The sequence below is a fragment of the Apaloderma vittatum genome, unplaced genomic scaffold (assembly GCF_000703405.1).
Source record: "Apaloderma vittatum isolate BGI_N311 unplaced genomic scaffold, ASM70340v1 scaffold40020, whole genome shotgun sequence".
In the NCBI taxonomy this organism is placed as follows: domain Eukaryota; kingdom Metazoa; phylum Chordata; class Aves; order Trogoniformes; family Trogonidae; genus Apaloderma; species Apaloderma vittatum.
The window spans coordinates 12642-38917 of record NW_009694644.1 but is presented as its reverse complement, the minus strand read 5'-3'; the positions used below and the strand labels follow the sequence as shown (position 1 = coordinate 38917).

The following is a 26276-nucleotide window of genomic DNA, read 5'->3' as shown; positions in this document are numbered from 1 at the left end:
ATTTTTATATATTATAGAATATACATTTTAAATATAAGAGATTGCAAATAACAGTTATGGCAAACAATTTGAAGGGTAAGGGGAAAAAGGAAATAGCCTTTAGCTGTGGAAAGACAAAAAAAGCAACAGTGGAAGGGAAAGTAGATGTGAGCAGGGAAATAAGCTAAATCACCTTTACTGTAGATGTAGGTGAGAGAAACAACTGAAATATCTGAAATAGATGTGCTTCTATTTTGAGAAAGCAATTAAGAGAGACTTTAGAGAAGATATGGGATACAAAAGTGGGTTTAGTTTTGACCTTATTCTGTAAAATGAAGTATTTCCTTAAAATGTACACTAGGCCTTAATAAATTTATTTTAAAATTATCCCATCCCTGAATTGAAAGCAGTGAATTGCTGGAACAAATACATTTACATTTTTAGAAATTTTAAAAGTCTATATATTAGAAATTGAAAATAATAAACCAAGCAACTTCCATAGAGGAGTTAATAAAAATTTTATTGCATGCTACTTATTGGGTTTAAAGACGTGTCATGTGGCTCTCGGAGTCATATAACTTACTGGTGTAAGATTTAATCCTCACGTAGCCCTCAGGTTCAAAGGGATTTTGTTCTTTTCTCTTTGGGAATTCGTAACCCTGGGAGTTATGCGATAGGTTAGTTGATTTGATACAAGAAATAGGGCCTCTTTGAAGATGAGGGTGGACTGCGTGCATGGGATCCTGAGTCATTATGAAACCAGGTTGTTTGTCACTGGGCCACAAACCAGCTCTGACAAGAACAACAAAAAAAATATAAAAGCCCAGGAAGTATCATGTGGTGTTTGGTTGGTTGGTCGGTTTTTTTCTGAGGAGCCGCGTTAAGGTGTTCGCTATTGTTGCAGCACGTTGTTTCAAAGCGAGTCAAAGTTCCTAGCTCATTCAAGTAAGGAACCGCAGCCGCTCATTGTGCACAGTAATACCTCTGCAAATAAAATACTTGGCTTTATTTTTAATTCTCTTTTAAAAAAAATAAAAAAGCAAACACCAGTTTTTCATTCCATATTCTTCAGACTGCAATTGAAGACAATACATAGAACATAAGCTGGATTATTTAAATGACTGGATAGCCGCTGTTTTTTCTTGCTTGCAACAATATAAACATGTGGTTTCTTTGTACCTTTTGCAACAGAAAATCAAACTGCCCAAGAAAACAGCCAGACGATACCCAGCGTATGAGCTCTATCTCTATGGGGAAGGGAACTATGCCGAAGAAAACAAAAATCTTCTATTGACAGGAATTCCAGTTCTCTTTCTTCCTGGGAACGCTGGTAGTTACAAGCAAGGTAAGCTTTGAGCTCAGTGATGTGCGTGTTGCACAGAGCTCTCATATTTGTGCAGTAGTTGGTGACAAGAAGTTTTCTGCTTGAAATAATGTTGATGAAAGCTGTAATGATTGATTGTATGATATAGATATCCTCGTTAGTCCGTGGTTTAGCTTCAAGCAGTCAAAACACATTGTTTTTGTTTGAGATCGATTGAAGAGTTGAGCTACAATATTTTTCTGAAGTGAGACTTTAACTTTTGAGAGCAAGAAACAACAAGTTTATGCTGTACTACGGCAGCAGTGCATGCTTGCTGTATTTCTGAGTGCGACCATCTAGTTGGCTTTGATTCCAACAGCACTTTGTTCAGTCATGCCGTATAAAGCGAGACCTGAATTTGATTAGAAGAAACTGAACAAGCTACCTTCTGTGAAATAAGTATCATCTTGTGGCCTGCCCTGTACTTTCCTGATTTTTATCTGTAGTGGTGTTTTTTTCCTGAGTGTCATCTTCCCACCTTACACGTTGCCTGCTTTTGTTTTCCAGGTTATTCCCTCTTGCACTTCTAGACTCCAAATAAGAAGTTACAGTTTTAAAACATTCTTATTTTTCATTGTAAATACTGAAGTTAGTAATTTGGTGGACATGAAGTATTGTGTTTGTTTATTCCCGTAGCTGGTATTCCTTCCAGTCTGGGTTTGTCAGACTGTTATTTTTGTTCTCTGAAGTGAGCTTTTGAAACAGTAACACTCATGCGAGGTTAACATAACTGTATGTGTGTGGGGGGAAAACCACCACAGTCTAAACCCTGATGTCTTACTTGAATAATTCTTGCTAATATTTGCACTGAACTTAAATTATCTGATTTGAGAGAACCTTTATAAAGTTATTTTCTTTGAGATCACGCTCGCTTAGCTTATAGCAAAGTGAAATATTTTACTCGCTCCTGCTTTCAGAAATCCCGTACAGACTTGCAGGCACAGTAGCATCCAGAGAAGATTACAAACACGATGATTATGAGAGATGCCGTATGGACTTTTGTAACTGTTCATGAAGTATTGCACATCTGTGCTGTCTCTAAAAAATGTCACTAGGTAGGGAATAGAGTGGTACTTTCAGGGCGTGTTAGGAGTCAGAGGGAATTATCTCAAGAAAAAACTTTAGGTGAGCAGAAGCACTACCCGCTGTAGATATGATGTGCTACTTTAGATCAGTGAGTATTTAAGTATCTATTCTATGAGAAATTGATTTAGGGAGAGCGGCAATAAATTGTACATATGTTTTTCAAAATGTTTATGAAAATAAATTGTTCTGCCCTAGTGGTGCAGAATAGTTTTTGTGTTATTTTGGAATTCATAAACATTCGTATTTTTTTGAGACTTGATTGTGGGATAACATACTTTCATTCTGATACCTAGATAAATAAAGAAGGTGTTGCTTTTATTTTCATACTCATTTAAAATATATTCATATTTTCTGTGATAAAATACTTGATCTTTTAAATGCTTTTGAGATCTTTTCAAACCATTTTGAAGGTGTTCTTATTAGCTTTAGATAGAGTTGGTGAAACGATTGACTACAAAAGAGATTTGTAATTTTCATTGTGCTGATAACATCTCTTTGGGTGTTTGAACATGTCGAGTATTTCATAAATATTATTTTTTCGTTTAATGAGCTTTGCTGAAATTTGTTTGATATGTTAATTTCTACAGCAAACTAATGTGAAGGGGCATTTTGCAGATTTCTGGAACTGTTGCACTCTAAATTCTTGCTTTGGTGTCCTGGATTTGGGCAAACTTTTCTGGCCATCATCAGTTATTTTATATATTTGCTTTTGGGACATTTTCTTTTATTTTCATCTCTCCCTACCGTGCTTTTTTTATTTGCAGCTGTCTCTGTTCCCATCCTGCCTTGTCTCCATGGAGACTTGGGGACAGTTGTGCACTCAGAAGGCTGTATGAAACAGCAGCTGGGGTTAGATGGAGAGGACCAGTCAGAAGCAAGAACTTGTAAACACTTTCTTCCTCAAGGTTTTAGGTGGAAAAGTGTCCATTAGGATTTGGTTTTTCCAGTGCCTCATACATACCTTGGTAGTACTTGGGAATGCTGTCCTGGAATTGGTGGCCTTCCCAGGCGATGTAGGAAAGCCCAGCAGCAGCGATGTCTGTGGAGTTGAAGTCAAGAGTGCTCGTTTTGCCACCTCAGATCCCAGAACGTGTTGGGCTGGCAGGGGCCCCCTGCAGTGAGCAGTGACATCGTCAGCCAGGTCAGGTGGCTCTGAGCCCCATCGAGCCTGGCCTTGAGTGCCTCCAGGGATGGAGCCTCCATCATCTCCCTGGGCAACCTGTGCCAGGGTCTCACCACCTGCTCTTAGTGGTGATAAGATGCAAATGAGATGAGAATAAAAGCCCTTGGATGGAAGAACGTTATCCTTGATCTTGTAACAAGTTGATTTTGATGTAAAATATCTCGGTAGTGAGCAGTAACCTAGGTTGCCTTGTTAACTGCCATAAACGTAGCATACTCCTCTTGGCGACTCCTTCCAAAATTTCTTTTAATCTAACTTATGCTGTTCCACATGCTTCTGTGAGCTCTTGTTATGATATGCTTACTAATTTATTTAATTTTTTTGTCAGAAGGATTCTTTTAGAAATAGGAAATAACTATTTCTTTCCTCATTTTACAATTCAGTTCTCACAGTGACTGGCTAATACTTTTCCTCTAATTCTTGATATCTTCAAATCTATTTTTGTAAGACAAGTGTGAGCGCACATTAGAAAAAAAAGTTTATTTTGCTTTTGGATGGCTTTTTTGTAATTTTTTTATCTTATTTATAAATGACTTGAATAATGGATTTAAGATAATATTTGTTTCCTAATGCATTATATATTTATGTGTTTGTCTACTAATGACGGTGCTAAGCAGTCACTGCTAGACTGTTGTAACTGGTGTGATTTCTTTTCCTAGTCCGCTCTCTTGGCTCCATTGCACTTAGAAAAGCAGAAGATGTCGACTTCAAGTATCATTTTAATTTCTTCAGCGTCAACTTTAATGAGGAGTTGGTTGCATTGTATGGTGGCAGTCTGCAACGACAGACCAAGTTTGTGCATGAGTGCATAAAAGTAATCCTGAAGTTGTACAGGGTGAGTAGTAATGCCTGCTGAATAATATACTTGCGTATTGGAATGGAATTCTGGGCTGCCTTTTCTGCTGGAAAACTGAAGAATGATGAATAAGGGAGGGAGACTTTATGATGAGTGTAGAACACTGAATGTGGTAGTCGTGCAGTGGAAAATTGCTGCTCTTCAATAGATTTTTAATGCTTGTGACAGTCCCAGAGCTTTGGTTAGGTTCTATATTGCGTTTCTAAATAAATACTCCCACATACAATGTACCGTGGTTGTTTGTTGTTTAGCAGAGATGTAATCTTTCCCCAGCTTCTTTAATTATGAACAGCATCACCTCACATCCGTTTTTCTCCAGGAGAGTTCCTTGATATCTTAAGTCCCTCAGAGTCTCAGAAATTAAAATAGACTTAGAATTTTTACGCTTACACGGGCTATATAATATTTCCTTTAGAGCTGGAAACCTATCATCTAGCATATTTTTTGAGATAGCAACTAAAATTATATTCATTTTGTAAACTTTTCAAACTGATACTAGTTAATATTATCCTTAAGAGGACATCAGTTAATTTGACAGTTGTGAAGGACCATAGTTCAGTGTCGAATCTGTTTTTGACGTGTCTAATTCCCTTTTGCCCTTTTTTTAAGGATGGAGAATTTGCACCCACCAGTGTTGCGATCGTGGCCCATTCCATGGGCGGGCTTGTTGCAAGGGCGTTGCTGACTCTGAAGAATTTTAAGCCTGAACTTATAAACCTCCTCATTACACAAGCCACACCTCATAACGCACCTGTAATGCCTTTAGACAAATACCTTACTGGTAAGCACTACAGTTTATCTAATTAGATCCTATTTCTTTATTGATCCTCTGGAGTATTAATAGGTGAGATTCTTGCAAATCAACAGCAGAATGTGCTAGTTTGTTTACTGTAATTAATCTGTTCCTTTGTTAATCAGGTAATTGTCTAACAGCCGTAGGGTAGAGAGAGAAAGCAAACTGTCATAAAATGGATTATGTGGACTTGAGCTTTTGGACAGGGCCTGGAGCTCTCAATAATTTGTAAATTTACTAAGTTGCAGGACATGTTAATGAATTTCTAAGCGCTCTAGTGAATGACATTTTTTTCCTTTTATAAAAGTTGACCTGTGATGACTTCTTTGTCAAATGAATTGCCCGAATAGCATTATTTCTGATGAAATTGCTGAATTTCGTGTTTTTCATGCCCAAACATTGGGCATATGTGTCTTACCTACTTACACAAAAGATAGACCATATTTTCAGCTCACCTAAATAACTGTGGCATAAAAATTAAGCATAATCATTATGCCTGTACTATACGCTTCTTGGAAAGCTGGATTTGACTGAACTGTACTGCTGAAACATGCACTCTGGGGTAATTGTGCTGCTACATGTAGATATAAAGGGAATTGGTGAAGAAAAGAGTGGAGACATTTATTTTCATTATTCTCTGTGGCACCCGAGAGGAAAGGATTCTCTTCAGCTGCTGAATTTGATTTATTGCGTTTGTATTAATTCTCCCTCCTACAACTGATTGCAACGCAATGCTGCTTCCTTGCTGACTTTCTGGACTGTGGCTGTCCTTCACGTAAATCTGTGGTTTGCTACATTAACAATATATATGCTGACCTGATAGAGGAAGTGTAACTGAATCTGTCTTTCCCAACTGCTGTCGCCTTGGGGTTAAACCAATAATTTTCTTGCTTTATCTGGATCAAAAGTGATAATCGGAGCTTTAATGCCTCTAGAGGGGGCTTACAGAAACTTCTAATTAAATGTTTCTGTGGATGTTTTGCATATCAAATAGACTTATGGGGGTATTGTGATTGATTTTAATATATTTTATAGATTTTTATACAGCTGTAAACAATCACTGGATTCTAAAGGCCCAAGATTTAAGAAATTTAACTACTCTTTCTGTGGCGGGAGGATTCAGAGATTACCAAGTTCGTTCAGGACTGGCTTTCCTACCAAGATTGAGTCAACATGACAGTGCCTTATCTGTTGTGGTAAAAAAGCAAACTATTTTTTTGATTTTGCATGTCGCTGTGTTAGATAGCTCGTTGTGTAATGCATGTATCGGTGTGTAATTGCAGTCTCTGTGTGCAGCAGAGTGTAAAGGTGAAAACGCGAGGCAGGTGGCGTACGGTTATAAAATCCCAAGTAGTTGATGTAGTATAAATGAGTGTCCACTGGAAGAGTATGTGTTGGGGTTTGTTTTATCTGCCACTTGGTACTGTTTCTTTCCATGACCTTCTCACACCTCTTCAGTTCCAGAAGTCAGATTTTATTTTCCTGCAGTTTTGCAAGAGATGTGTATATGGAGGCTGACAGACGTGCGGCAAAGAAATAGACTGCTTGTTTGATTGTAGAGAGGGAGATCTGGCTAGGTGCCGTCTTCTTGCATTTACTGTTCTTCAAAGACTTTAGGAATAGAAAAGATGTACTGGATCATCAAGTCCAGTCTGCAGCTTTTGCAGGCATCTATCTCCTTCCGAAATTAATCAAGAGACATCATAAAATAGTGAGACTTGTCATTCCATTCACCACCATCAACCTCTTCCCTACGTGGAAGATGGAAAACATTCTCCAGTAGGGAGAAAAAACGTAATTTCCAGCTTGCATTTACAGTGCAAGCCAGTTTTTAAATGCGTTTTTTCTGACATTAGCTTGAAATGTTTTCTGAAATAGTTGTCGTTCCCCTGGTGTTTACCTCCCTGTCCGTTGTACAGAAAGCTGCCTATAAATAGTCTCGGTTCTGATGCTGGTAGGCTGAGAAGATTAACTGCGTTCCCTTTGTCCTAGTAACCACCCTCTGCATCTGCTCCGCTTCTATTTCTCTTGAGTGTTTGTTTGGTGACTGGAATTTTGTGTGAGGTCTCGTGTAGCGGTACCGGTTCTTTCTCACATTTTTTGGTTTGGGGGTTTGGGGGGTTTTGTTTTGGTTTGGGGATTAGTTTTGTTGTTGTTGTTGTTGTTTGGTGTGGTTTTTTTCCTTCCCAGTTGTAATTCTTTAGTAGTTCATGGCCTACCTGAATCACATTGGACAAGTAGGTGATGAGGTCCATTTATGGGAGGCATTTTTTCTATTATCAGTCCGTAAAATAAAATGCCTGCCATACATTTGCACAGATGAGTAGCTCCAAACTGGTTCTTCCTGCATGGTCATCTGATGCTTCTTTCTGTTGAGGATGCCCTTGATTTTTTCAGAAGCAGCTTTCATTGGCATGCTTCTCTTCTTCTGTGCCAGGGTCGCTTATTAAAATAGTAAGATTAGTCACAGAAGCAGTCTTTGAAGAAATTTGTGGTTAAGTTTCCTCCATGCTATTATTTGCCCTTTCACTGTTAGCTTCTGCTATCTAACATAGATAACCTGATCACTTTGTGTAGATGTTCCCTGAAGAAGTCATTCTATTCTACTATATTTGCTGAAGCTCTTAAGATATAAATGCTTTTTGTTTAAGTAATTGCACAAATGTGTTAAAATGAGGGAAAAGACTTGCATAGAATTTTAAAATGTTGAGTACTAACAAAATCTTAACTTTTTTCCTTTCCCAAACAGAGCTCAGCTGTACCTAGAGCCTGGGCCTCAACAGACCATCTCTCCATAGTGTGGTAAGCTAATGGAGCAAAGCTTAACTGACTGACCGTACATCCTGCTGTTCTCTGCTCTTATCACATTATACAATAATTTAACTTCAGTATAATATTATGATGATGTCTCTTCTGGCCGCTTTTTTTCCCTTAGATATTTCCTTTCTAGATTTAATTGTCCTTATTCTGTCTTCTAGGTGCAAAGAATTGATTCTGGCTACCATTAGAGCTTTTTTTGATCTCATAGATGAAAACACTAGGCAGGTTCGTATATACGATCTGCTGTACGTTTCCCCGTCACAATTTCTTATTCCATCCCAGAACCCTTAATCAGGACAAATATCACCCTATTATACAGAAAACTCCTTTTTGATTAAATCATACTGAAAAAGCTGCTGCTGTTTTGTAGCAGTCACTTAAAGAGTCCCACGGCTTTGTGTTGTGTGCCCAACGTGCCAGAAATAATTAGGGGTTGACTGAGGTTTTGTTATTAACTGCTTGCTGTTTTGTAGCTGGGATGTGAACAGGACTTTTCCTCCGTTGTGCAGCAAGTTTAGCTGACCTTGCATCAAGATAAACAGCTTTTGTTAAGTGTGTGGTTTTGAACGTGGCTTCTCCATGCGCGTCCAAAACGCCTTCTCTGACTGGCGTACAAAGGGTGAAAAACTGTGATAGTTTACCTCGGACACAATACGTCCTGAACTTCCCCGTGTGTTGTCATCGTAGCGGCCAGCACGTATTCGTGGGGTTCTTTTGCAAATAGCACTCACAAAGATAGAATTTAAGGAAAATACTGGCATATTTGTTTGCCTCCAGCTACTGTCACTTACTGACTGTTGGTGGCACTTTATTTGTTCAGGTTATTGTATTTACGCTGGACTCAGCGTACCATGTCTTCTCACAGTCTCTCCTGCCTCTCTTCCCCAAAATTGTGTTGCCGGCTATGATCACGTGATGGTTGTAACTCACAAAAATTGGCCCAATAAAACTTGGTAACGCAATCTTTTTTTAGATAACTGAGGATCCAAAGAAGAGAATGTCTGTATTGCATCACCACTTTGTGAGGCACCCTGCAAAGCTATTTGAGGAAAATCCTGAAGCTTTTACAGAACTCAAAGGTGTGCAGCAGTTTTTGTTGGGTTTGTTGGGTTTTTTTAATAGGATTCAATACTACTTCTTGGCTAATAGTTAATTTTCTAACAAACTTCTGGAATACATTTTGTCCTTCTTCAGACATTGCTAAAATTATATACAGATTATAGACCCAAACTCTCAGCTTTTGTGGGGTTTCAGTACTAAATAGTTCAAGAGGCGTAGGAACAAAAATATGTTATTTTTGCATGGCTTAGATTCTGGGGGATGAGCAGGAGTCATATTTACACCAAGATGTCAGGTAGACAATCTCAGAAATTAGGAATAGCTCGATTTCAGAAGTCCAGTCTAATCTACGTGTACGTCCCGTGCTTGCAAGAGGGATAGTGTGGATGTTGTGGAGACCTTGTGTTAGTTTTGTGCTGCTCACACAAATCCTAAATATTCAGATCCGCTTCATCAATGACTTTTTCTAATGACATGGCAGCATAAAAGGGACTGTACAGTAATGGTTTCCTTGTAACTGATACAAATTCATAGTTAAAGAGGAGAAATTTTGCCTGCATGGAGTTTTGGGAACTAAACAGAGCTTTTGCAGGACGCAGCTGCATTCCTGGCTTCGCTGAAGGGGGTTGAACCATTTTATGGAAACCATTTTATTTTAGGAATTTTCCTAATGTAAGCTATTGCAAAAACACTGAGGTAGCTTGAACATCACCGGTGGTCAAGCACTGGGACAAGTGCCGAAAGAGTTTGTGAAACTGTTTTCTGTTTTACTTCCTTTTTTTTGGTCCATTTTTTAGCAACAAAGAGGGATATGTTTCATGTTTGCATCTTCCTGTTTCCCTTGACACTGAATTTCTGTGATGAACTTGTTACTCTAGTTACACAGATGAAAGGTATTAGTCTTCTTACGTGACAATTTACATTGTTCCTGTCTCTGATCTCTACATTATTCTTATTCTTTTTTCTCCAGACATGTCTTTAAACTGCTGCTGTTTTCTGTTCATTGCTGACTCGCTTCTACAAAGTTTCTATGTTAGTTTTCTTACAAGGCTGACAGGAACAAAATTGGGGCTGTTTCTAACATTGCTTCAGCTTTCATCAATCACCCTGTAATTACATTAGTATCATTCAGCTTCTTGTTTTGTTGCCTCGAGAGCTTTGTTCCAGGATCTGTAGGGTTTGTATCTTACGGTTAATGTGTACTAATTGGATCCTGGGGTTTTGCCGTTTACCGTTTAACCCATGGTAAGTGTTGCATGTAGTTCTGAGCACTAGCAATCCTGGCTGGTGATTAAAACTGATGAAGTTTATGGCCTTTTACAGATAAGAGATAAGACCTTGGCAATAAGTATTTTGGAGAAAAGGGTAATAGTTCCTGCAGTGTGGCATATAAAATCCTATTTCTTTTTAGGAGCTTTCGTGTGGATTACGGTCAAAGCCTCAAAATGGACTCATTCAGTTTACAATGTAAGTAACATTTTCTTCCTCCTTGTGTTTTTATGTTTGTTTATTTTTTTACTAACAAGCAGTATTTGGGTTTTTCTTTCTTTTAAGGATTCCAGTGGAAGATATTTCACATTTCCTCTTGCAAGCCACAGAAAATCATACAGTCATGTTTACTGTCAAAACAGTATGTTGGTGAGAAAACACTTCTTTAAAGCCCGCAATTTGTTTATAAAGCTGGTTGTTTTTTTCTTTTAATTTGGATTTGCTGCACTTGTAAGACAATGTGATGAACAGTTGTTGAAATTATTGACATTCATTTATGTTTACAGCCCAATACATTGTGTTAGATGTCCTTCCTGTTTTAGCATGTCACACCTGGTGTTCAAGATCTGAGACCTCCGATGCCACCTGAGCCTCAGATGTTTTATTTTTGACTCTTTTATGGTTAGCCCCAGATTACTTTTGCCTTTTATTTAGTGCAGCTCTCTGTTGATGGTTTTGAACGGAGAAGTTATTTTTAGTGCTTCCAGGATTCAGCCATACTTCTAATTTGTAGGTTTGATTTTTCCATCATAAAATTTAAGTGAGCCTGAAAGGCTACAAACATCTTCTGCTGAGCAAAGGAAGTGAATGGAAGCCAGATGAGAAAACAGCACCTTCTCTGGTGTCTCCTCTAGTGAGAGGAGGGGTGATAATGTGCATTTCTTGTATTTTTAGCTGGAGAAACATAAGTTCAGCCAAAGCGTTTTTGAAATATTTTTTAAAATATTTTTTTAAAGGCATGAATGTATTCTGTTGGCAAACTGGAGATGGATAAATATGCTTTTCAGAATTACGTGAGTATTTTAGATTAGCGGCAAGAAAATCAAGATGCTTTTCCCCTTCCACCCTGCCTGTCCCTGTTGCTGCTCCTGCCCTTACTAAAGAAGAGGTTCATACCACCATTGTGAAAAAAGATCGCATATTCTCAGTGCTTCTCTAATTGTCCTTCCCAGTAGCACCTTAATATTTACACATTTGTTGTGACATTAGCTGTGCTTTAATGGTGTAACCTTTGCCTTTCTTATAGTATCTTAAAGGCAGGACTAGTACTGCTTGAGGAGGAGGAGGTACAGAACAATGTCAGAGTTATTTGCATCATAGTTGCTTCAGAACACTTAAATTCTCAAGCGAGGAGCAGTAGAACATGAAAAACCTGAAGTATTTCTCCACTGCTTAGGATATTATGCTGTGATGTTTGTTTAAGCTAGGAAAAATTAAACTCCAGTAAAATTGAATTTTACATCATATATAAGTCAGATATTTTCTTTTAAGAGCAGTGATGAAAGTTTTCTTAACCTTATATTTGGTTTTAGAAAATGTATTTATTCATAACTAGAAAAGGTGGCAAATGGAAGTTACTTCAAATGGTTCCTAGAAGCCTCCACCTTTCACTCTTAGGCTTCATCTTCCCATCCTTGTAATTGTTATTCCGAGATTATGATATCAGACTTGTAATGGAGGATATCACTTGCTATTCTCGCAGAGTCTGGCTTCATTGTGAAATGAAGAGAAAAAGAGTCGGTGGATAACTTTCCTTATAAATAATTGAGGAAACCTGAGAGAGACTGTTTTTATCATCATCTTGGCTTGTACCCTTCAGCATTTGACATCCTTGCGAGAGTTGGGTCACTATAGCGATAGCTGCCGCAGGCACACCTAATAGAAAAGGAGTGAGATGAAGACGGGAGCTTGTTCTTCTCCTTAGTAAGTTAATTACACCGAGCTTCTGCTGTCAGAGGATTATTAGACCAGTTGCTGACATTTGGTGTGCTGAAACAGTTAGCACGTGGAAATTTCAGGGAAGATTAGTAGCATTAACTCCTGCGTTGTCTGGAGTAAAGAACTGCGGTTTTTAATGTATTTATAAATACAGTCACACATGGGTAATGTGCATCCTGTGGTATTGACCTTTACAGGACACGAGTAGCTGGATTTATGGCTGTATGAACAGTAATTCATCCACGTGGTGAGTATTAACAGTTCCTGTTCTTTGTTCAAGTGGATCTTGTGAGACTGCATTTGAATTTAAAGCATATAAAGTATCCTCCTCCTTAGGAAGGATTTGGGAAGAAAAGTAGAATTCGTACTGTGAATAATTTCTGCTTTCTGCATCGCAAAAAACCCAGGAAAGAGTAGTTTTTCTCAAAATTGCTGCATCAATGCAGAATGAAATATGTGAATGCTTTCTTTTTTAACCTTCGGTTTTGGCCTTCACGGCGGTGAAAAGTTGCTCCTGTTGTTCTCTTGTGGGCACTACGTGCTGTGCTGGATTCCTAAATTGTGTGTTTTGTAGCGTCTCTTTAGAATCCTATCACAGAAGACACCAGATGTCACTCAGAGCCTTCAGATGAGTGGATTGTTTTGGGTTTTTTTTCTTAATCCAAGGTTGCTATTGCCATATGAGGAATGCTTAGGTATGTGAGTGGTTGGGTGATGATTTGAATCAGGTCATTAAAATCATTGCAAAATGGGAACACTGGCTTAGCTTACCATTTGCAGAGTAAGCTCAAAGTAAATTCGGTCTACCCTTTGGATTAGGGAAAGCTTCCAGGTAGTATTTATCTGTCGTGAGACCTGTGCTGAGGTGTGTAGCCACAGAGTCTTGCCTCCAGCTCCTAGCCGGGTGCCGTAACTACTTTTTCCCAACCCAGGGCTCAGCTTGAAGTGCTGGTTAGCCTAGGTCAGGACTGCTGCCTCGGACCTCGTCCCGTAGTGGCGGTTTTGCTGTGCACTGTGTCCCGAGACGATGTGACACTGTTCAGAGAAACACATGTATCCTGGTATTCTAAAAAAACCAAATTAGAATGTCTGAATGAATGTGTTGCAGTTGATTGTGTTGACTTAGTCTACTGTGTGCGCTATTGTAGAAGTGCTGCAAGCTCTGCGGCAGCTAACATTTTTTAGTTTACGTGGTATGGTTTAGATGTTCCCACAAGAAAAGTTGACATTTTTGATGTTTAAAAGATGCTAATGTAACATGACAAATACTAAGTTACAGTTAAAGTTACAATGCTAGTGTAACGTGACAAAGTTACAGCTTTGCTTAACTGGCTTTTGCAAAAACGAGATTTGCAGAAGCTGAAATTACTGTAATTTGACAAATTGCTTTGGTAGCTAACTGCAGTAGCCCCAAGCTTGTTCTCAATTTAAAAGGGTGTGAGTCCACACTGAGAGAGAGAAAAGCTGGCATGTTAATCCGCTGTCCTAGCGTAGTTACACTCACCCTTTAACGTGCACGAATTTTCACAGCCTGGAAGCTACTGATTTATCCTGGAGAGCTGAGTTACTTCCAACCACCAAGGTAAGTACCGTACATGACTTGCGGGAGGGAGAGGTGCTTCGCGGGGCAAGGGATCTGTTCCATTTAGAGCGTCGGAGCATGCCCTTCTGTTCCGGGGAAAGGTTACAATAGGTGGACATCTAGGAACTGGCAAGGGAAGGGTGTGTTCAGTAATGGATTTCCTTTCTTTTTTCTCCCTCCCACTTTTTATTTTATTTTTTTTTTAAGTTTATAGTGCTGAAACTTCAGGACTATCCTTCTTTGTCCCACATGGTCATTCAGGTACCACCTGCAGTTGGTAATAAGGTAAGAAAAAAATGAAACACTTAAATTGCTTACTTAGTGTGTGCATAGCTTCCAGATGCTATGATAGATGGCAAAGGAAATATATTAAATATGTGCTAAGTTACTTTGAGAAAGTACTTTGAGAAACTATAGCCCTACACTCCAGTGGGGTTTGAAGATAACTTTATCTTCTCTAAGCTCAGAAACATTTTTATTTGATAAAATACCAAAGGCAGGGCGTGAGTAGTCCTTAAAACATACAAAGCAATAGTTCTTAAGAGTTCTTGTTGGAAACTCTGATGTTGTTCTTCCTTGTTTTTCATAATATTCTGATTACATTCCTCAATATTTATCTTTTTGAACAGCCAGTTCTCTCACCTAGGGTAGTGGAGAGTGGCGTAGGTAATGGAAGAAAGCACATATGGATTCTGGGGTACATAGTGCCGATACCTCTGCAAGCTCTGAGACCACAAAAATGTGCTAGACCGAGTTATGCAGAGCTTGGTAGTTCTGAACCTCACGGATGAGTTGGCTGTCTTTGCATCAGGGCCTCTCAGGGTCCAGGAAGAGGAACACTTGCCGTGAATCTAAGAAGACTTTGCACGTTACCCAGCTGGGTCTTGCAGGCCTTTCCAGTTCGTCCTGCGAATGGCAGAACGCTGGGCTTGAATTTAAAGTCTAATTAGATCTGACATCCCTTTCTGCGACACAAATAGAGTCTCTGTCTGTGGGATAGCAATCCGTGATCCAAGAAGTTATTCACAGCTGAAGTGATCATGGTGCTCAGTTAGGAGTGTTGTTGAGCCAGCTGTGATGGAGACCTCTTGCAGGTAAACTAGCGATATACAACATTCTAGGGGCGCAAAGATGGAAGAGATATCACTTGTGAAATGTAACCTCCTAAACTGTGGTCCAGTGTTAAACCTTGGAAACGGCTTTTAAGAGGTAGACAAGTGCTGAATTTACTATGGGACGGAAAATAATTTTCAAGTGAACTAAATGTCTGTTAGAGATGGTACATCCGGCCGGATGCTTTGCTTTGCTTTCTGCAAGGTTAAACTTGAGGAGACAAACTGAAGATTCTTTTTGCTTAGGAAGCTCTCAGCTTTTTGAAGGCTGTTGGAAATGTGTGCGAGCTAGAGTGACCTGGAAGTCCTGCTTCAGCTTCCCAAACTTGTACTGCTGTGTGCAGAGACAGAGTGCCTTCTCAGGGGAATGCGGAGAGGTGGCTGCTCGGTATTTGTGTCCTGAGCCTGGGATCAGAATTGGGCAAGTGCAAAGGCTTTGTAGTCTTATGCTTGGTTTAGATCTGTATTTAATATCCTGAATTGCAGTATACTCTGGACTGTGAATTCTTCAAAGAGGATTCCAGAACATTGCAGCTTCCTGTAACACATCTTTTTTCGTTTGGTAAGTATAGCGTATTACTTTTGGAAAACAATGGAAAGCTAATAGTACTAACATTTGGATTATAAATTTTCCTTTAAAATTCCAGTGGTCAGAAGGCTTTTGTTCATTTTTACTGCAGTTAGTGGTGCTTTCTTAGAAAGAGACAAAGAAATAAGAGATGTGGGATTTTTGACTAATGGATATAGAAGAACATAAATATCCTGGTGAAAAAGCAAACAAACCCCCCAAACTTGAACATTTAGTCAATTCTCAAATACTTTTGTCTAATATGTGAAAATAATACATCCTTTACAGGATTTTCTTCAAGCAAAATTATATTAAATTCAACTGGCTTACTTTACAATGTACAGCTCCAGCACTTTAACCAAGTAAGAATATTGCTTAATGTTTTAAGCTAATGCAACTGCTGTTTGGTGAACGTAAGTGAAATTATTATTTATATTTTTTTATGTGTTCTAGATATATCAAGCTTTCAAAATTTATATAGAGAGCCGCTGTCAGTCACTCAAAGGTAAATATGTGTCTTCTAAAGTATAAATTTATAAAACAAAGCTTGCTGAAAACTCTCCAAGACTGACCGTGGTGGAAGCAAACTCCTCTCCTGCAGTGGGATTTGGGCAGTACTCTCTATTCACATAATCTCTGCTGATACCTCTTGCACTTTTTGTTAAGAAGGATAGCTCAAAGCAAGTGTGGAATTAGTCTTCATATGTTTGTTTTTCTTCCTTCTGAGCAAAGGGAACCTGAACTTTTAAGACGATTCTGCGTTGTGTTAAAAGTGTTTCTCAAGAGTAGCGCATTTTGGTAGGGTTTTTGTTTGTTTGCTAATTGTGGGGCTCGCATTTGAAGGATGAGCTATGTAACGGGATACTGAAGGACTTGTGTTTCAAAAAAACCTTAAAAATGATGGATTTAGTAACTTGAGGTTACAGCTCTGTATTGATAAGCAGTTTTCTTAAAACTGTCCTGCCTTTAAACTTTGTCTCGCTGTCTTGTTCTGTAACAGTGTAAGGTAAAACCTGACATTTTTTGTTCAATGCCAACTGCACTGATCTGCACTGCAATGTCAGTTGCAGTGTAACTGCACGCCCAGGGATTCTGTGTAGTGATCTACATGACATTTTTGTTTCACCTGAGTTTTGGGTTTTAGAGACTGTTGCCACATCTTGTTCTTAATTAATTTTATGTTTTAATTCTCTTCAATTTCAGAAAGAAAACCTAGTGTTTACAGACTTCACATACCCTGGTCCCATGAAGACTCGATAATTGTAGCAAAGTAAGGACCTAACAATTGTACTTCTTGATCGGTTTTTCAAGAACGTTTGCATCCTGTGTGGTATTATTTCTGATATAAGACAACTTCTCCAGTCTCATGTGTTTGGCTTCTGCATCTTGTCCTCATTTATCTTTCTGCCCTTGTCGACAAAGTTCTTTTGCCTTGTCCTCTCAAGAAGAACTACTAATTGTTTGTTTAATAATTCTCACTAATTTTTTTCAAGTTGGATTTGCTGGTCTGAAATTTTCATCATGATCTTTTACCCCTTCAGTACCTTAATGAACTTGCTGTTTCAGAGTTCCATCTTTTACGGAGATTTCTGCAAAACTGCATCTTGCTCAGCCTCAGAGTGACAGCAGGGTTCCAGAGCTGAAGATTTACTCTTCCCCAGACTGTCAGTATGAAGTGAGCAATTCAGATTTATTTTATAGCTGTTTTTCATCCCTCTATATTTTTTTCATAACTGAGTCTTCTAAAACACGTAGGTAATTGGCTCTTTTGTAAATATTTTGCAACAGCTAGAGTCATATTGAAAGTTGGGCTCTCATTTCTGAGAAAAACCTTTAAGAGTTTGCTTTTAAAAACAAGTTGGTAGTAAGCTCTTGGACATTTTGCTTATAGGATTACTGTGTTCTAATAATTAAGTTGACTTCTTAAAAATAAAAGTATTTTTTACCTGTGCTTACTATTATATAAAATAATAAAATATTTCTCTTTTTTTTCATTAAGGTAGTTCTGAAGACATCACTTCTGCAGGTTCTTGGGCAAGTAAGAACACCTCTTAGTACTAGATCGTTTTGTGGGGGTTTTTTTATGTCAGTAGCATGTGTAGAAGTTTTCCCTTCCTCCCTTCCCTACTAGGGCACTTCACATTCCTTCTTGATGCCAAGAGGAACACTCTGCAACGATCGCTTAAAGCCTTGTCGCTCCGGAAGGCAGCCCATCCGGATAAATGTCAGGCCTCGGATTTCAGAGGAGTGGAAAAGCACTCTGGCTCTAGAGAGCTAATGCAAATGTCGAGCATTTGGCTTTTAGCGGAATATCTGTAAAGGGATGACATTCCAGGTCATTTTCACTTTCTTGCCTGATGAGTCAGTGGTGTTAAAACTTTAAAAATACATTTGGCATCAACTAAAAGGAAGGGAAAAAAAGTCTAAGTAGATCCATATGCTTCTTTTCAACAAATTTGCTTTGGTTATCAATGAAGAATACGTTTCGACACTGGGATCAGTAAAAATAGACTGCAGCTTTCTGGTTCTAAAAAAGAGCTAATTTGCAAGCACCTAAGTGCGGTGCTGGAATATTACTGGCAAGCTTCTGTATGTGAATGTACTCAGTATGAAGGAGTTTTCATTTTTGTTATAATTGTAGAAGAATTTATGTCTTAATTGCATAATGATGACTTGGGATAGTGGAAGCCAACTAAAACATACATGGAATGCTTCAAAAAATCCTTTGCCCCAAGACATATATATATATATACGTACACACACATATGTATATGTATATGCAGGTTTTGCTTGGACAGTGGTCTCTGAATTTTCAAAAAACATTTCATTTATTAAAATACGTATTTTTCCATATATAACACTACTAGCTATTCATAATTACCAAATACCTATGCATCACATAAACTGAATCTTTTAAGAAAGATTTTCTAATTACAGTGTCGTGCTGGTTTCAAAGGGTAATATTTTTGTATGTGTATGTTTTAAAATATATTTTTACGTATATACAGTAAAAGGTTTTCTTATATCCTTGTCTTTCAGGTAATAAGGTTCCATGCTGGCGCTCTTCCAGTCTATGTTATTTCTAACATTCTTCTTACTTATGGAGGACAACTGAGCACATTGGTATCAACAGGTAGCTAACTAGAAAAAAATAGTTTTTTAGTCACAAATTCTTTTAGGAAGGTTGCTCGTCTGATTTACTGTTGCAAGGCTAGCTAGTTGTTGTGAATTTTTTTTTTTAGACTAAGTATCATTGAACTTGTAAAGTACTTGGATCTATGCTTTCCAGTTCAATTTTTTTGTTTGTTAGTAATTCTCCAAGGTTGTTGTTCTAGCAGAATATTTCCTTATTATTTACTCTGCGTCCTTTCTTTGCAAATGATCAGTGTTGCACAATATTTTAGAATTAATAGAATTCTACTTAAAAACACATGTAAAAGTTTAAAATACATTGTTAATAAGCACAAAACACTTTATTTCTTGCATAAAGATGATCTTTGCAGACTTTTAGACATGTCTTCAGACAAAATACGTTTTTATTTAATTTCAGGTGTTTTGTAACACATTCTGTAAGTTCTTGTGACATTTTACCTGAATGTGAGCGATCCAGTGAATAAGGGCCTTGATGATGAAGTGTGCTGGCTTACACTACTGTTAGAAGACATGGTTATCTTGTTTTAAAGTAAACTTTCAAACCTTTGTCTGAATTTCCTTTTTGTTGTGGTTCTTGTTTGTTAAAGTTCATGATGGAAGAGTAACTGTAGATGCTTTCTGTTCTTGGTTCTAGGGCAGTGTTCGGACTTCTCCCATGAACTAGTCCGGACAGCTAAACCCTACAAAACAGAACCACTTATAAGCCTTGTTGTGCTTCTGCACGGGTGAGTTTGCATAACTTCGTTATTCAAAGCAGTTTCGAAAACAAATGTTTCAGTAAAACCACTGGCGGGGAGGAATATTGTATCTGTAGTCATTGCGAACATTTGACTGTGCTTTTGTTTGAAAAGCTGTAGCAAGAGGAATAGTTGATATATGTCTTACTGTGACAGTGATTGGAAGTGATAAGTAACACTGCTTTCATGTTTTTGGCAGGTTTAACTGGTTTAGAGAGATGTGGGAATCCTTGTCCCTCCCCGAGGTGGATGCAGCTGTACTGAGTAGTCAGGATGCATGGTTCCCCCTCGTGTCCCTGACTCTATTTCTTTTTGGGACAGGCATTGCCTATTGGAGTGGAGTATTTTTCTCTACATCTCTGAGACTCTTCTCTTCGTTATGGTTTGCTGTGCTTAGGTAAAAAAAACCATGATACTCTGTAGTTATGCTTGTTTAGATGGCTGTGACCCTGTCAGTTGTTTGGTTTTTTTTCATTTGCTTCAGTGTGAATGCTTGGGCCGGTCAAATTCTGCATTGTAACTCGTACGTGATTTTAGCCACCTGGGTTCGTCAGTGCCTCATATTCCTTATTCCACATCTCCAAAAAGGAACATAAATGACTTTCTTGTTTCCTTCACCAGCCGTTATGAAGGTTTTCAGTTAGTTTGCTGGGGAAAAGAACGCAACTGAACCTTTTTTGGCAGCTCAGAAAGTACATGTATGTGTTTAGAAAAGAGACTATAGGCATTGCAATTCCTTCCTCCTTGTTCGTACTGGATAAATTGCATTAAAGAATGCAAATGGGTTTGTAAACCAAAAACTTCTTGGGTGTCGATTTCAGTGTTATAAGGTTGATTAGTTTTACAGATCTAAGAATACCGAAATGTTTTTGCTTGTAGAGATGAGCATTCAAATACGTAAGGGTGTTGTAAAAAGCGAGGAAGATTAAAAGAATTTTGGAAGAGTGAATTAATAAACTGGGTAACGTGCTTAGCTATCTTAACAGCTTGTCTGTTCTGACACTGATAACAGTCCTCAGCTAGATTTGGGGCTACTCTCTGTCTCCAGGGAGCTGGCTGGGCCTCGCTTTACTCAGAAAATATCTGCTATTTCTTCTCGGCCCTCTTGTTTATAGATTACAGTGGATGTTCAGAAATGTCAGTACTAGTTTTACGTGATGAAGTGATAAACTTCTAAGTTTTGTAGTTATTCTTACTGAACTTCTAAGGGTTTTAGCTTGATTCATACCCTTTTCATTAAAGCTTTTAATTTCCTGCAAACTGAGAATATCTTGGGCAGAGGCAGGAAAGTAAGATTTTGGTGTGCCTGCCTGTAAGACAGCTGGTGCAGTTTGGAGTTCTGGTGCCTCACTGTTGTGATTTAACCCCAACCGACAGCTCGGCCCCCACCCAGGCACTCACTTCATCCCCCTCGGCGGGATAGGGCAGAGAGTCGGAAGGGCAGACATGAGAAATCTCAGACACTGAGATACAGACAGTTTAACGGGTAAAGTAGAAGATGCACATGCAAGGGAAGTAGAACAAGACAGTACCTTACAGGGGTTTTGATCTAGTCCTGAGTTTCTTGGGGGGGAACAATTTCTCTGTGAATCTCCGTGAAGTAGATAGTGCTCACCTGAGTTTTGCTCAGTGTTCTGGAATGACCCGATACTGCCAGTGACAAAGAATTTGCCGGTAGCTTTCTGTGGAGCTCTTTGACAACTAGCTTTCTCTCTGCAGTTATTTTCAATATGTATTGCAAAGGCTTTTACAATTGTGTTTTCCAAATAATGTTTTGTCTGTTTTCAATGTCTCTTTTAGTACTGTAATGTCCTGTGAATGTCTAAGTACAGACCTTTTCGTAGTTCTATTGTGTTTCATCCTCACCTTGTCACACTTCATTCTGGAAGGTGCAAGATTGTTTTGTTCATTTGATAAGAAAAGGTTTTGGGTTTGGAGTTTTTTTGTGTATGTTTGTGTTTGTTTGTTTTTTTAAATAACTAGCCTATGTAGCAGTTGGCATGTATGTCTGACCCAGCACCATTCTTTGATATTTCTATTTTTGATGTTGTCATTGTGACAACAGCAGTATAACACCAGTTTTGTCTTGTTTCATCTTTTTTTTTTTCCTTTTTTTTTTTTTCTTAGACCTACTGTACTTCCAAAAGATAACAAGTTGATTACACGAAGAAGTCTCTGTGGAGTCTTATCTCTTGCTTTGGTTAGCTGGACCACATGCGGTGCATTTGCTGTGTTGATTATTTATCTTCAATACTTGTTTAAGGTACTGAATTCAAAATTTTGTAGCAAAACATTCAAAGCAAAAAAACCAGATTATCGTTTTTAATACTTAAGAATTATTTGCTCACTTAGAATAGGTCTTTTGTGAATATATCAGACTCTCACCATCTTGTGATCTTTAGGTTTTCTGAGAATGCTTTTTCCAGATAAATGTACAGTCCTATATCCTCGCTACAATAATGCATATAATTGTGATTTTTAACTTAGGGATAAATAACGTTGTAAAATCAAAGACTAATAACTCCCTTGAAGAGAAATTTTAGCAAAGGGGGGACTTGGGCTGTTCTGTTGAACACTTTTTATATTTAAGGACGTTTCTGAAATCTTTATGGAGTAAAAGGAAGCTGGGTGGATATACTGTGGAATTCTAGTAGTTTTACCGGGTGTCTAACGTGATGCCTTGGTTAGTGCCACAGAGACCTGTATTTAGTCCCTGCTATTCAGCTTCCGAGGTCTTCCTTGCATCAGCATGTCAGACTTCTCTGATTCAGCTTATGGTTATGGAGCTGCGAAATCAGGCCCGGTACTTAGCTACCAGGCCCACATTGGGACACCTGCCTTGGGAGTAGGGGCACGAAGCAGAGCAGCTTACATACAGGTGGTTCCTGTAGTCTCTGTCAAGCACAGTTAAAAAGGAGAAAACAGAGCAAGCGTTAAGTTTTTCTCTCCATGCTTGGACATCTTTCCTTAAGAGAGGGCTTTGGATGGTGACGACAGAAAAATCAGAGAGAGTGCTCGCATGGCAGCTCCATTGAGGCTTTAGGATCATCTAGTGATAACAAGGGTCCAAAAGTAAATAGCGCTTTTTTTTTCTTTCTTGAGTGTTGAGGCGTTTGTGTGAGGAAATGTTACTAAAGAGAAGCTTAACTGCCTGTCTTACAGGTTGTAAAACTACATGTGAATGTAAGAGCAGAACAAAGCATGCTGAATGGGGTAAGTCAAAACGGTGAGCAAAGGTTGTTTGGCACACCTGTGCCTTTTTAATTGTCATCGCCCTGCCTTGGTGGCATTAGGTTGTGCAGCGATAACTGCGTGGCTGCAGTTAACGTATCGTGTGGGGGGTGTCAGAGCAACTCCAGGGCACAAGTAGCCTGTTCCATCACACGTGACTACTGCAGTCGCTGTACAAGATCACTGCAGTGTGAGCTTGTCCAAAGTTCATTTAAGAACAAAACATGGTCTCTGAATACATACAGAGCAATAGGTTTTGTCTAAATTTTGGTGTTTGATTATGCATTCCTCATCTACAGAAATAAATTTAATTTCTATATAATGGTCTGTACTACAGGTAAATACTGTTTTCCAGGTAAGTAGTTTGTGGAGTTCAGGGCTTTTTTTAAACAGAAGATGCTAAATATGATTTAGTAGGTAGGTATAGGCTGAGGCTGTAATTTGTAAATTGGGAGCCAATTAAAAAGCATTGGATTTCATGCACTGTGAGCAAAGTGTAGGATCCAAGGTGTATCCAATGTGTGGATACAAGCATATAATAACTACCTGTTCTTTTTTACAAATACAGTTAAAGTGGTCTGCCAGAAAAAGTTGTTGGCAGTTTTCTTTTGTTTTTTTTTTGGTTTTAGGTTTGTTTAGTCTTAGGTCCTTTCCACCCTTTTCCATCCTTTCCATCTCTTCTTTCATGTCCATAGAGTTTTTTGGATTTGGTTTCATTTGTGGGTTGTGGGCTCTTCCTGTCACTGGAAGTTAGCATCTGCCAACTCATAGTTTATCTTTGTTATTTATTCCTTCAGCTAATGTTTTACTCCCGGTTGTATTACCTTCTTTATCCTTTTCCATGAATGATCCCCATTTTCATCTGCACACTTTATTACTCCTTTTATTCTGTTCTTCCTCCTTCCAGGAACTCCATTTCTTATCACTGCATTGGTGGCAGGGCATCTCCACTCTCCATTCTTTTCTTCGAAAGTCACATAAACTGTTAGTGTAAGAGAAGTTTCTGGTTAACTCTAGATGCTTTAAAACTGAACTATTGAACTTTGCTTTTGATGGCTTTTTGAGAGACAAATTGCAAAATTCCTTCCTCAATCAGAGCTGTTATGCTACTGTTGTGACAGTTTTCCCTCCTCCTCCCCCACCGTGGGTTCTTGCGAGCCTTTATGACTCTTGCCTTTCATTTTCAGGATTCAGGCTGCTCAAAAGAAACTTCATGGAACTCCAGAATACACACAGTCAAAAAACAGAGTTTGATGGACAGTACCTCAAAAGCAACACAATCTCTTTCCAGCAGTGCGACAATTGCTGAAGCCATTAGCAGTCTTAAGATGCATGTTACAATTCTCAATTTATTCACATGGATTGTGTTACTCAACTTGCCATCGTTAGTTTACTGGTTAAAAAATCTCAGGTAACTTCTTATATTACCAGTAAGGTGGGAGAAAAGAATATGAACCTTTGAAGAGAGTAAAAATTGCAAATGTTTGACTTGTTACATTATGTGGCTTCTGTTAATTATAATTGTTTTTTTCTATGTAATCTGGATTATGTTATGGGAAGATGTTAATTCAATCAGTCATATGCTTGCAGGAAGGAAAGGATTTGAAGTCAGGCTGGGATGCCATATACATTTCATGTATGGTTGTTGTTCCCAGCCTGGCTTGAATTTGGTAGCCCAGTTTAGAAATAATGTGCTTTTTAAACCATTTCTTGCAGGTACAACGTTAGACTTGATCCTGATCCATGTAGATCCACAGCTATTATCCTTGTGTGCATTTTAGAAATTCTCATGAATTCAAGCACTTCTAAAGTGAAGTCAAGGTACTGTATCCTAGTCCTGATTATTTTTTTTTCCTGTTTCTTTCTTACTACTTCTATTTGCACGGTAAAAATGTATGCTGTACAGATATTAATTGTTCAGCCTTTGTAGAGATTCATAAGCTCGTATGGCTAAATCTGACAGACTGGGTAAAATGCATGCGAATTATCCGTAGTTCACCTAAGTGGAGAAAATCATTAGCGTTAACCACATGGACTTATAGTTTAGATGGCAAGTACTTCATTTCAGTTGTGTAAAGACTTCTTTCCCAGTGGTGTTTTAATTCACAATTCACTGGATCCTTCCAAATGTTCCAGAATCCTAATGCATTTAGCAATTACTTTCAGAAAGTTACAAGGAGAAGCGAATTCTAAACCATTAGGGTTATGTTCTTGTAATTCCCCTCTTACGGGAACACTTGTGGAAATTTAAAGTGCTTTGTGCTGGACTGAGAAATTTTGAGTGCTTGGTTTTTCTGACAGGTAGAGCATTTCTTGTTCAAATCTAAGACTGGTGCCTCATGGAAGAAAATGAGTGATAAGCAAGAGTTTATCCTCTTGACTGGTACCTGTTAACTCAGATGATCTAAAACATTAAATCTTTCTTTGTGACAAAGAAGTTATTTCTAAGTTAATATAAGAATAATTTAAAATGACATTATATTAGACTTTTTTCTATGCCTGCCCTTACTTATGCATCAGCTTTCGTTGCTTGTTACACCTATTTGTTCAGTTTTCCAAATGGACAAATCCATGAAATCTATAAATTTTCCAAAAGGAAGTGAAATATGATGTTCACGTACTTTCTGCGTGTGTGGCTACAAAAATGGCAACTTTTTTCTTTCTATTCTTACAGTAAACTCTTGAAGATCACAGCCAAAGTTCCGCTCCCCTTGTCTGTTGCCATGTTGGCCTTTGGACGAATGCACTTATACAGGATATCGCACTTTGTAATCTTTTCCCTTCTTCTACACATGCTGTGTTGTATTGTGTAGTGTTCATTCTGCATAGGAGGAACGGTGCAGCCTAGAAAAGATGGGGCAAATTTCAGCGAAGAAATGCCTACCTGAATCTCATCAGTAGTTTATGTGACGTGGGAAGGAGGACAGGACTGGGAATACTTTGTCAGAAGTTTGTGGTTATGTTCACGTCGCTTCGGAAGCTTATCATGGTGTTTTATTTCCCGACTGTGACCATGAAGTGAGTTAACTGTGTGTATGAGCACATAAGTGATATTCGTGTAGCATCTCAGTTCTCAGTTTGCCTTGTAGACACTTTGATATTTCACTCTACTTTGTTGAAACGGACTTTTTTTTACTCGCTACACCATACAGTGCGTATGTTCTGAACTTGCATCTCTTGCAGGTCTAAATTATGCTGGTTAAAATTCAATACATTTCAAGCACACTGTGACTATCACAAAAAGTACACAGCCAAGTATACTCTTGATCATTTTACGTTAAATTTTAAATCTGCCACATTTGTGTTTAGACAACCTAGAATGTACTGCTTGTATAATACTGTTAACTTCTATCAAATCATGTGTTCAATCAGTGTGAGTTGAACATTTGTGAGATTGCTAAAAGTCTTATACACTTTACTTTTTGTGAGAGTGAGGAAACAATTGATATTCTGTGTAGCTTTCTATTGAGGAAGGATACCAGCAGATTCAGAAAAAATTTGCTGTAATGTTGTTTTAAAACATTGCCAGTTTTCTGCGGAATTTTGT

General features: G+C 38.4%; 1 protein-coding gene across 1 annotated transcript; it reads left to right on the top strand.

The window, feature by feature from the left end:
• Positions 1 to 1170: 1170 nt before the first annotated feature.
• Positions 1171 to 25542, top strand: PGAP1 (post-GPI attachment to proteins 1; the record flags this gene model as incomplete). The annotated part of the gene is made up of 26 exons (XM_009868233.1): positions 1171 to 1324; positions 4271 to 4446; positions 5077 to 5248; positions 6296 to 6456; positions 8010 to 8062; positions 8239 to 8305; positions 9054 to 9159; positions 10551 to 10606; positions 10694 to 10777; positions 12544 to 12593; positions 13877 to 13928; positions 14136 to 14213; positions 15527 to 15602; positions 15897 to 15970; positions 16062 to 16113; positions 16812 to 16878; positions 17175 to 17283; positions 17608 to 17646; positions 18648 to 18741; positions 19396 to 19486; positions 19698 to 19895; positions 21626 to 21797; positions 22661 to 22711; positions 23917 to 24140; positions 24446 to 24550; positions 25404 to 25542. Coding segments are annotated over 26 exons (2700 nt in total), but the record flags the coding sequence as incomplete, so codon positions are not given.
• Positions 25543 to 26276: the final 734 nt, after the last annotated feature.